Here is an 11,835-nt window from a genome sequence, read left to right on the forward strand (position 1 = left end):
GTAGCATATTGCAGCAGGTTACGAGCCTAAGCTTTATTGTCTTACATTATTGAAAATCTAGGCCCTCCGAGCCACGTCCTCCCTGAGGTCAAGCTTTGTCTGAGAACATACTCTCATTTCTCCTTGTACACCAGACTGCACTGGGGGAGGACAGCCGAGATTGTGCTGGTAATACACTTAAATCCATCTTGGCTGACTTACGACAAACTTCAGCCTTTCCTGATGGCTTCTTTTGAGCTGAAGTAATTCCTTTAGACCTTACAAGAGCAGAGACAATGACTTATGAATACCAAGACATTGGCACATACGACAAACCTCTGTATGAATAACTCCAAGGTTTTAGGATCAATAATAATAATAAAAAACACCTATAAGGCAAAGGTACAGATATTGAAGGTATCATGTTTTAGTGGGATGACATTATATATATTCTCTGTATTTGTTTTTTGCACAAATTTGTGCATCCACATAATTAGTAAATATTGTCTTTCCATTGACATTTTTTAACTGTGAAATAAATAGAAAAGACAATGGCCCCTTCCCTCATAGAAGTCAAATAGTGGTCTATCATTAATCATAGCTTTACAAGCAGATACGCTGTTGTTTTTAACAAAAATGAATGAACTATGCAAATTAGCAGCAGAGCAAGACGCAAGTTGCTGTATGACTCATGGAGCCATTGAGCGAGAGGACGTGTGAGTTAGGGATAACAAAAGAGACCGCACAGCACCATCTTGTGTGCAGTGTGCAGAGGAAAGGGAGCCGAGCTTTGTGATTTGGGGACACAATACGGACTCATAACCAATACATAGGAATGAATACACGGAAACACCACTGTGTCGATGACATATTTCTATTATTAAAATGCATGGTTTATACAAAAATTACATGGAACAAAATCCAAGAAAAGGTTTACGGATACTACATTTTGAATGCAGATTTTTTTTTTTTTGATAAACCTGTTTTTACCCAACATTTCTCCAAATATATATATAGATTTTTAATTTGGACATTATAACAGGGTCATTTTATATCTATAAATCCATTAGTATCTATGAGATACACCAATTAATACAATCCATAAATAATTAAAGCATTTCAATCAAATTATTGAAATGTTTCTAATTATTGTATCAGTTATCTTTTTGTAAAGGCAAACATCCCAAATTAATCAGACCATTCGTAATTACAAAACATTTCCTAAATGTTTCCATACCATAGAACTATGCAAAAGGAACAATAATTTGCATACCAAACAACAATTCTATTCCTAATCATCAATGACTGATAATAGCAACTTTAGTCTCTCTCCAAGTGTGTCTGCATGTGTTATATATTTGTACAAACTTCCTGGATTGGAGGTTCCCTTTGTGAATATGCATATAAAACGGTCATGGCTTTGTCCTGAGGACGGCTGTTTTATCAACTACACTGTAGTAGTACATTTAACTCATTCATCTAGAATGTGTGAAATCATTTACCCGATGACTGGCCATACAGCCATTAGAAATACCTGGACATGTAAACAGTGCTGGAGTGGAGTTGTACAGTACTTGGTAGAGATCAAGGAAATGTGCAAGGCACTCTCTGTATGCATTGTGTTGCATAGTGCAGGGGGACAAGCTGGCATCTACTAAACAGGATTGGTTGACCATCCTCTCACTTATGGCAAAGGCATTTCTGTAGATCATCATAATCAATATCCCATGATGTGGTTAATGTGTCCCTGTATGGAAGACAGCAGAAAAGCATTGATGTGACATGGGTAACTTTAAAAAAAAAAAGCCCTTTTTATTCTACAAGGTATGTCCATTACCAAAACAGAATTCATTCACTGCCTTCCCCCAAGGTGCAAATAAAGTATCAACCAGTGAGATCAGCATGAGGATAACTTGGCCTTGAGGCAGATAGTTCTAAATGTGCATTTTATATCACTATAGATATATATTGATTTTCCAAGAGGGTGAGACATTTTCAAAAACCTATAAGTCAATAAAAGGCTATTTGAACTCAATTTGAGCTTTATTTATATTTCTACATTTGCTTAAAGTTGAAATGGACCAGAATATATAAATAATAATCACATTCTGTTACTTGCAGAACACGTCTGTTATCATCACTTACCGACTCTCCCGCCATACATCTCGGGCAGCACTGTGCAGATGACCTGCCTTGAGGTGTGCTCTTTATAGAGAAAGAGAACAAGTGAGAGAAGAGACTGGTCAGCTTTTACAAGGCCATGGCCATTATAATTCAAACTCGTGGGTGGTCAAGCATATTAAACTGGTAAGGGATCTGTAGTTTCATTCAAACCTCAAATTACTGAGTGGGTAGAGCAGATCAACGGATATTACTTCAGTGGATTACTTAAGAGAATACGAACAGAATGGTGCACTTGGCTCTGGTTTATGGGGAGCTTTCATAAATTATGTCATGGGAGAACTTTGCTCTAGGACCCATTAACTTATCAGACTTTATCAAAAGTAGCACATCTGATAGGATCCCGTTACACATTCACAGGATTACAAACATAAACACCACAAAAAAAGCAAGATCATCGTCACATTTACCATGACAGGAACGACTCCGTTGCCTGTGTTCCCATTCGGTAGGACTTGCTGCTGGATCTCCCATGTATCCATGGGACTTTCGCCGACCGCGCCATATTCAATGTTGCGACAATGAGCCACTCCACTGCACAGCCTTTTCTGCAAACGTAAACACAGTTGAAGTGCACACATCGTGACTGATTGAGTGGCACTAACATTAATAAACCCCAACACACACCATACTCGTGTATCGTGTTAGCTTTTAAATGAATATAAAGATGCAGTACCCTTATCTTTAATCGGCTTAGGTTAACGTTGAAAGCCGCCAAATGTTATGTCTCCCACCAGGCAACGTGAGTTAACTTAGCCTGCTAGCAACCTAGCAAACTGGCTCGCTGTTCTAATTTATATGTGTATGATATATGTTTATTATTATAATATCAGTAGGCAAGTAACGTTAGAACGACATTGCCTAACACTAAATGTTGCGCCGTAAACGCAACGCTTGTCAAACATTCTACACATTCAACGCTAGCATGGCAAGGGCAATATACTAAGCACTCTGTTAGCTGTCGACATGAAGTTAACATAACATTAACGTTACCGGTTGATATTCCCAGTTACCATGCTCCTCTTCATGGCGTCGTTTATTGTGGAGAGAAGTCATATATTCCATCGACATGATTAGCAAGAAATGTCTGGTTGTCCAAATGACCGAGTTGTCCTACAACTTTTGAAACCTTATGGCTAACGTAACCTAAACGTTAACCTCGAGATCGGCCTAACGTTATGATGTCAAGTCAAGTGGCTCACTTCCTAAAGCGTTTAACGTTATTATCATAATCAACTGATTATAAATAATTATTCACACAACAACACATTAAATGCAATGTGTAGACTAATTGTACTAGCAGACAAACAACTAGCAGACAACACTGAGGACGTCCTTCCTGGTGTGGGTCGTACCATCTGTACTTTTCATGTTCGGCCTGTGATCACTGGCATAAAACATTGCCGTTATTCAGCCAATGGGGTTCCGCCATAGGGTTCCGCAGAGTAAAAGTTAACAGGATGTTGATGGAAGTCTGTCTGAAGGCGATACGATTTAAAACAGTAGGCCTATTTACATTAAGTAGGCTATGTTTTGTTTGTTTGTTTGTTTAATTGAAGATTGAATGTCCCATGCAGCCTAATTATTTAATGAAATGACCCATAGTGCCCATTTTATCTAGTTTCTAGTGATCTACAGTTTTCATGTGCGACTAGTAATGCCTGGCAATTGGTGCAAATCACGAGTTTCGCAATCCACTGTTCATGCCTGAAAACATGGCGAATTTACTGGACGTGACAGCTACGCCGCAATTTGAAGATTTGCTAAAAAAGAATGGAAAGTAAGTTTGTGGAAGTTATGGTCTTCCAGACCGAGTAGATGAAAATGGGAAACTAATGCATTGCATGAAATGTACCAGAAGACATTCGGGGAATGTATGCGACATCTCGACGAGTCACAACGATAGCTAATGTTAACGTTAACTGTTAGCTGCAAAAAGTCGACTATGTTTCGTCTTTTCAATTCAGTTATATAATGTTGGAATACATTATATAACTTGGAATTTGACACTACATGTATCCGAAAGCCTGTTTTGAGCACCACGATAAATGACATTGCGGCGAAAATGGGTTTGTGGCGCTATAATTTTAGGCAGCTAACACGTTGTAGTTATCATGCAGTATCATTGTAACGTGTCCGAATGATAAAGAAAACGTGTTTATTTCGTACGTATACCGGTACTAATACATTGAGTGCGTTAGAAAATGAAGACCCAAGGTGCTAAATTAAGCTTATTTTGTTACCTGCATAGCAGTCTACAAAGGGCCTCATGATAGTGCAGCAGGATGTTGACCATTCCAAAGAATTCAACTTGAGGAAACACACACTGCTTCAATATGTTGACAAATAAAATCTGGCACAGGAGGGGGATGCTTCGAGTTTATTCGTTCTTAGCAGGATACCACTAGTTAATCAGTAATTTGCCTCTAGGGAACCAGATTTATTTGGAGATTTGATATTCCCAATGTCCGGTTCTTGCTGTCAGGGTGCAGTTGTGAAAAATATAAATATGTTGTCGTTACTCATAATGGTCATAGTTACACCATGTCAGACGTGCGTAGTGTAAGTGTGTTTACGCATAGAAATTGTGCTCTAATTAGAATTTCTAAATCTGTTCATTCATATGGCAGTTCAGTGTTCCATCAAAGATCCTTCATTACTGCTCCGCTTTAACCCTCTCTGGTTCCATCATAATTGTTGAAATGTTCTCTTCAGGTAGTGGTGTTAGACTTTGGTCAATGAAGCACTGAAGATATGTTGAGTTGTGAAGTAATTTGTGCTCTGATAACCTGGTTTATACTGGTTGTCACTGATTTGTTCTTGATCCCTTCCTAGGTCTCTAACAGTCGTACACTTCTTGGCACCATGGGCGCCTCAGTGCACCCAAATGAATGATGTGCTTGCAGAGTTGGCGAAGGAGCACTCTAAGACAACTTTTGTAAAGGTACTCTTCATAGCACCATTCTGTAGTGTTGTTGGGAGGATACGTTTAGGAATCACAACCAACATGGACACACAAATTCACAGATAACTTCAAAAGAGTGTGCTTTTGTTGTATGAAAAAGCTCATGTACCTTAAAGCAGTACTAAGCAGTTTAAGTTTAAAGTTAGTGAACTTGCTGCCGCTAAAGGCATGCACACACCATGCAGATGACACACAGAGTCTTACTGATACTACTAGAAGCTTGTTCACATGATAGCAGCTGTCTTTTGGCAATATTATCAGCAATGTCATGCTGTGAAAGTTTATATTTTCCAATGTGTTGCCTCGAGTGCATAGCTCATATCTTGGATGGCCGGTTGAAACAATACATGTGATACTCTGTCCTTCATATGACCATTTACCATCATTAATTTGAAGGTTATTCCAGCATTTGTTTAGCCTGGCAAGCCAAACTATTTTTTGCCGCTAGGGTGCGTCTAGATTTCTAGGCTAGCATTTGTTGTCTGATAAAAGTTAAAGCTGCATAGTGTTGTTTATGGACAATAATATAGAAGTAGCCTATAGTATTCATCTGTACATGACATGTGTTTACAAACAGTAATATAGGAGAAGCCAATACTATTAATCTGTACATGACATCAATTGTGGTGGTTGTAAGGGAGCTTCTTCTTGAAGAATGCGCTGCATCAAATCTTTCATGCTTCTGCGGTTATTGCTATAATGTGAGTGTGATAGTTTGCATTTTTTTTTTTAGTTTGTTTATTAAGTTAAATTGAAAGAAACATTCTTTTTCAAACATGATTCAGAATTATTGCACATTTTGATTGATCATAATTTTTTCTGACTGCTATAAGAGGTTCTAATTTGTATAGTGTGAAACTGACACTGAAGCTATAGTACGTAGTGGGTTTTTTTTGTAAAACATTTTAAAATATGTTCCCAAATCCTCACGTTTGCCATTTATGAATGTAATTCGCACATGGAAGTTAAAGTGAGTCATGGAGAGTAAAAAACATCAGACAGACAAGACCCAATCAGAAAGGCAACATGGCTTTGCTATGTCATCATTTGAGTCTTTATCAGACCGATATCATTATCAAATCATTACATCCTTACTTTTGCGTGCACTTTCCATGAGTGATGCTACTGTATATTGTCAAAGGTGGAGGCCCCTTTGTTCAGTCATTTGTGAGGGTCTCGCATTTTTGTGTGTGTCCCCACCTTATTAACCACCCCTGTATGATCTTGGAAAAAAAGGCCCTGCTCTGTGTAAGTTATCTGAAACGTGGCGTCTGCAATGGTGGTTGACGCTTCATGCCATCATTCAAAAATAAAGGGTTTACTTAAACAGTGCACATGCAATTAACATGCTGCAGTTGCCCTGCCATTTTAGTGAATCTAATTTACAGCTTTATAAGACAGTTCAACTGTTGACACAATGAATAATGCTAATGTTAGTCCTTAAAGGGATGTTCCGCCATTTTGGGAAATAAGCTCATTTTCCACCTCCCCTCGAGCAAAACAATTGATATTTATCTTTCCCCCGTTCATCCAGCCATTCTGTGAGTCTGGCGATACAACTTTTAGCTTCAGCCTAGCATAGATCATTGAAACGGATTAGACCAGTAGCATCTCGCCTGCTAGCATCATATTTAAAAGTGACTAAGAATTCCGGTCATTTTCCCATTTAACACGTGTCTCTTCTCAAGTTAGAAAGTGCAATAAGACCAACTGAAAATGAAACCTGGCGTTTTTTCTAGGCTAATTTGACATGGAACTACACTCTCATCTGGCGTAATTATCAAGGCAACTTGCAAACGTACCATGGGCGCAGTGATATCACGCAGCATCTGAAAATTGTCCCCATAGACAACAAGCAGTAGTTTGCAAGTTGTATTGTTTGCAAGTATAACCATATTTACAATGTCTTTTGAATCAGGAGGGCTGTGGAATTCACTTTAAAACTAAAGATACTATAGATATGAGACTAGACTAGTGTATTTGTACTAAACAATGAATTATTGCTGGCAAATTCTTGTGTAATTCTTGAAATATAGACCTTTATTCATGTTTTTTTAACTTTGAGTCAGTGATTTGTATGCAATGTATTTATGTTTGTTGAGATTTAATTGAATGTGTTTATTGTAAGCAGTTGTCAACTACAATCATTTTTGTCCTGAGAACATTCAGGAATGAGGCTTGCAGAGCAGTTGCCAAGTTGACCTGTGCCTTTGATGAAGGAACTACAGTAGATAAGAGTAGATCTTTTCACCTGTTCCAACATGGGTTATTAGTGGTCACATTTAGCTAGTATTTGCAGTAGTGAACAGAGGAGTTCCAGTTTGACGAATTAGGTATTCATCAAAACAGATTATTCTTAGAGCATATTGGAAAGAGTGAGCTGCAAAGTCCAGACCAGTGGTGCAATCGGCCTAGCTAGCCAACATAGAGGGGGAGGGGGGGTGGTGTAACATAGTGAAGTCCTGTAAATCATTGTACCGAATATATGGTATTTTCTCCCTGGTTTGTTTTGTAACTTATGTTATATACAGTGAGGAGCACATGTATTTGATACCCTGCTAAAACAGGAATATAAAATCATCATTTGACAATTGATCTTAATGCCTTAACTCAAAAAATTAGTACAAATCAAAGCGCCAAGGACACCAATTTTCTTTGTGATTGAAGAATGTATCGTAAATAGATAAATGTTTTCCTTAAATGCTAGGGGAAGGAAGTATTTGACCCCCTATGTAACCCTATGGGAATTTAACACATAGGGTTAACATAGGGGCAGGCAGATTTTTATTTTTAAAGGCCAGCTATTTCATGGATCTAGGATATTATGCATCCCGATAAATTTCCCTTGGCCTTTGAAATTAAAATAGCCCCACATCATCACATACCCTTCACCATAGCTAGAGATTGGCATGGTGCTTTTTCCAGTAGGCCTATTAGCCTGTTTGATTTGCATTGAGCTCAATGAGCATCAAACAGGCTAATAGGCCTACTGGAAAAAGCACCATGCCAATCTCTAGCTATGGTGAAAGGTATGTAATGATGTGGGGCTATCTTAATTCCAACGGCCAAGGGAACTTTATCAGGATGCATAATATCCTGAATCCATAAAATAGCTGGCCTTAAAAAATAAAAATCTGCCCGCCCCTATGTTAACCCTATGTGTTGAATTCCCATAGGGTTACATTGGGGGTCAAATACTTACTTCCCCCTAGCATTTAGGAAGAACATTTATTTATTTACGAAACATTCTTCCATCACAAAGAAAATTGGCGTACTTAGCGGTTTTATTTTTACTCAATTTTTGAATTAAGACATTAAGATCAATTGTCAAATGACGATTTTATATTCCTCTTTTTAGGCAACTTTAGCATGGTATCAAATACATTTTCTCCTCACTGTATATACATTTGTTGCAGGTTTCAGAAATCGATTTCTAAATAGTGGTTATATTACAGAGCAGATGTTAGAACGTTTTGAGGGTCATTCAGAACACAAAGGTATAGTGCATTTGTAACGTGTTTCCAATATAGTTTCTATGTGAGTGGCTTTATATCTCTGGGCACACCTAGGCAAACTTGTAATATTAGGTATGCATTAATTGCTCTCTCAATTCCTTCTCGTACCTTTGTTGTGTGATGCCTGTGGAGGTTGTTGTCATTTGCAGTGCTGAGGTTCATGGATCTTTTCAGATGCTTAAATCATCTGACTAGACTGGCCAGAGGCATGGCAATAAACACTGTAATCACAACCTAAGTGTGGTCAGTGATTTATGGCTTTCAATATCTGGTAGCTAAATATGATTGAGAATTTGCCATGTCACTGATGCATTACCTTCCTCTCTCTCCTCCCTCGGCCCCCCTTTGTCTGCACCCTGGGGCTGTCCAGTATAAAATAAAAATGGGCACAGCCATTTGACACTGCCCTGTTTGCAAGGCGGATTGTCAGAAAGGTAAAATGTGAGACTTGCTCTGGGTTGTCAGTGCTTTGAAATTATACCTTCAAGATTGTTATTACTTTTTTTTGTTATTTTCTCCACTTTCTGTGTATATTTTCACTTTAATATTTCATGTATAATTAGATTCTTTTATGTCCAAGGAAATTGAAGAATTAGAAAACTCTGCATGCAGGTAATTTGTCTGTGAGCCAACCAAGCCAAAAACAGCGCGGCCATCCATCATTGCCTGTCCCTCCCACAAGATCTGTCTTGCTCTTTAGATGAGTGATGTCCAAAGACCTCATTACCTCCCTCGCAGGGTACTTTCTTCCAAACAAATGTGTTGAAGGGAGGCGGTGTGATACTGATGGGTTCTATTTCAGGGACACAGGCACACAAACCAGTTCAAAAGTCTGTCCCTTTTATAGCTCTCACTTTGGCTCTCTCTCTCTCTCTCTCTCTCTCTCTCTCTCTCTCTGCAGCTGTCTCAGTTGACCGTGTCTTTTTCTCTCCTCATGTTGTCCCACCTCACAGCTGGAAGCAGAGGCAGTGCCTGAGGTGTCGGAGAAATATGAGATCAGCTCCGTTCCAACCTTCCTCTTTTTCAAGGTACGTCTCCCCTGGCTGCTGCCTCATCCTTCAAGCCACTGGGGTGGTGTTGTGCAACCTGTAGCCACTCATGTAGGCCACGGATATTCCCCTACCTTTATGCAGATTACAAGATAAGGTATTACTTGGGGGGCTCTTTGCGAAACTTCAACGTGGTCTCAGTGTTGTAGTATGATTTTCAGAGCACTTGTGGTAGGAAATATCAATAAAAAGCTCATAATAAACGTATAATTGACTGCTAAAATGGCGCTTATACCCTCCAACAACTTATCATATTAAAAGAGGAGGCAAATTGAGGTTCTCCCCATCACTCAGTATGTCATGTCATGTCATGTCTACTCCAACTCCTACACACAATGTGCTGTCTCATGCCTTACTGTCTCATGGTCTTGCCTTATTTGGTGTAAAACAGGCCAACACTCTACACTGAATGATGCTCATTTATTTTTGTTCCTGTTTGTTTGTTGCTTCGTGTGTGTGTGTGTGTGTGTGTACGCTCGTGTGTGTGTGTGTGTGTGCGCACTGGTGGGCCTCAGAGTGGCGAGGTGATTGACAGGCTAGATGGCGCACATGCCCCCGAGCTGAGCAAGAAGGTGCAGAAGCTGGCGTCGAGCAGCGAGGGGCCCGTGGGGACGGGGGACTCCCCCAAAGAGGACCTTAACGAGCGTCTGAAGAAGCTGATCAACGCCGCGCCCTGCATGCTCTTCATGAAGGGCTCCCCACAGGAGCCACGCTGCGGTAAACTCACAGCAATTACCCACTCTGTGTGTGTGTGTGTGTGTGTGTGTGTGCGTGTGCGTGCATGCGTGCCTGTTTATGAGTCCACCGTGTGTGTGTGTGTGTTTGTTTACAGGTGTGAGCTGTGTTTGGTTGTGTCTGTGGGTGTATGTGTGTGCAGACCTGTCAGTGCATCTGTGTTTTTCTGGTCAGCGGTGCCTTCTTGGATGTCCGGTCATGTCGTTTGTGAGTGTCCTCCCCTGCATGTCTCTGTTGTTGTGAGCTCGATGCACTTCTGCTAGTGCGTTTGTCTGCACTTGCAAGAGACATGTAGCGGCTAGGCGGTAGGGAAGGCCCCTCAGGTCAGTGAGATGGTCCAGCGCGGCGGGATGTTAATGGCTCTGTCAGTGCGGCCGCGCGCTCCGCGGCTAACCCTGCCCTAGCCCCTGGCTGTACGGTCAGCAGGCGGTGGGCGCAGCAGTCAATAAGCATCACAGCCTGCTGATTAGACTACCAATGACCGCGCTCCCTCCGCCTCCGGGGCAGAGTGGACCCGACTGCTCGCTGTGAACATGTGCCTCAGGGAGAAGAGGGAAGCACCGGCTGGCCTCTGGGGGCCACTGGACACATACAGCGGGGGCTCCAAAGACTTTGGCCAGAAGTCACTAACATAGAAGTAAACATGCACGGTCATAAAGGAGCAGGACAAATATCATAAAACAAGCGTTGTAATCTTTGATGTGTTTGTCAATGTTTTAGGGCAGTTGTTCACACCAACATTACCTATATAGACGAGCAAATCTCAAAGGCAGAGGCCCTTTAAGACATAACAAACACAGATTGGACTGCCAGTTATACCACAGACGATATGCTCATTTGTGTCTAATGTCAAATATATATGCTAGTTACTGTAATATGGTAGCATAATGATTATTAATTAATAATGTCTTCAGAAAGTGCTGTTAATATTTTGACAGACGTCATTAAGTTGTTCATTCCCCGTGATGTTGCTCTATGCATGAGGCCTTTGCACAGGCAGTTCCTCCCAGGCACTGGAGGCGGCCACAGTAGCTCTCCATGGCTCTGCTTAATCTTTCCACCCCTGGTTTCGTGTCTGATCAGGACCTCAGCCTGCAACAGAAACGGCAGCTCTTCACCTCGAATTAAAAGGTTACAAGGACGGGGGGGAAGGCTACGACATCCCCAGCACCGGCTCAGAGCCCACACACTCAACATTCGCCCGCGTTTGCATAATCCGACGTCTTTCCTTGAAACTCCTCGACGTCCTTTCCTTGAGAAGTTTAATGTTGCCTGTCCTGGAGCGCGGAGTCTGCCCCGCCGAGCCCCTGGCCCCTGCAGGAGCGAGGCGAGCGAGCGGGCGAGCGGGCGGGAGGCGGGCGGGCGGGCGGGCGGGAAAGCGGCCACTCCACCAATCAATCCTGCTTGTCTA

General features: G+C 41.1%; 2 protein-coding genes across 2 annotated transcripts in view; one reads left to right on the plus strand and one right to left on the minus strand.

The window, feature by feature from the left end:
* Positions 1–837: 837 nt before the first annotated feature.
* si:ch211-221j21.3 (uncharacterized) lies at positions 838–3,523 on the minus strand. The gene is made up of 4 exons (XM_062526112.1): positions 3,154–3,523; positions 2,571–2,708; positions 2,125–2,184; positions 838–1,726 (listed from the first exon to the last, which is right to left on the minus strand). Exons 1-4 carry the CDS (start codon positions 3,229–3,231, stop codon positions 1,697–1,699), a joined length of 306 nt encoding a protein of 101 aa, XP_062382096.1. The 5' UTR covers positions 3,232–3,523; the 3' UTR covers positions 838–1,696.
* A 298-nt stretch (positions 3,524–3,821) lies between these two features.
* The window catches only part of glrx3 (glutaredoxin 3), a 13,717-nt gene continuing 5,703 nt past the window's right edge, over positions 3,822–11,835 (plus strand). The window contains exons 1-4 of the mRNA XM_062526628.1: positions 3,822–3,940; positions 4,996–5,104; positions 9,594–9,668; positions 10,205–10,406. Of these exons, the coding sequence (XP_062382612.1) occupies positions 3,864–3,940; positions 4,996–5,104; positions 9,594–9,668; positions 10,205–10,406 (463 nt within the window). The 5' untranslated portion in view covers positions 3,822–3,863. The remainder of the gene's footprint in view (positions 3,941–4,995; positions 5,105–9,593; positions 9,669–10,204; positions 10,407–11,835) is intronic.

The sequence above is a fragment of the Sardina pilchardus genome, chromosome 22 (assembly GCF_963854185.1).
Source record: "Sardina pilchardus chromosome 22, fSarPil1.1, whole genome shotgun sequence".
Taxonomy (NCBI): domain Eukaryota; kingdom Metazoa; phylum Chordata; class Actinopteri; order Clupeiformes; family Clupeidae; genus Sardina; species Sardina pilchardus.

Excerpts from the sequence above, each read along its gene's own strand:
- si:ch211-221j21.3 (XM_062526112.1), bottom strand. The coding sequence starts at position 3,231 with ATGTCGATGGAATATATGACTTCTCTCCACAATAAACGACGCCATGAA. Across the intron at positions 2,185-2,570 it reads ACGGAGTCGTTCCTGTCATG|AGCACACCTCAAGGCAGGTC; the intron begins GTAAATGTGACG and ends TTCTCTATAAAG. Across the intron at positions 1,727-2,124 it reads GATGTATGGCGGGAGAGTCG|GGACACATTAACCACATCAT; the intron begins GTAAGTGATGAT and ends TCTTCCATACAG.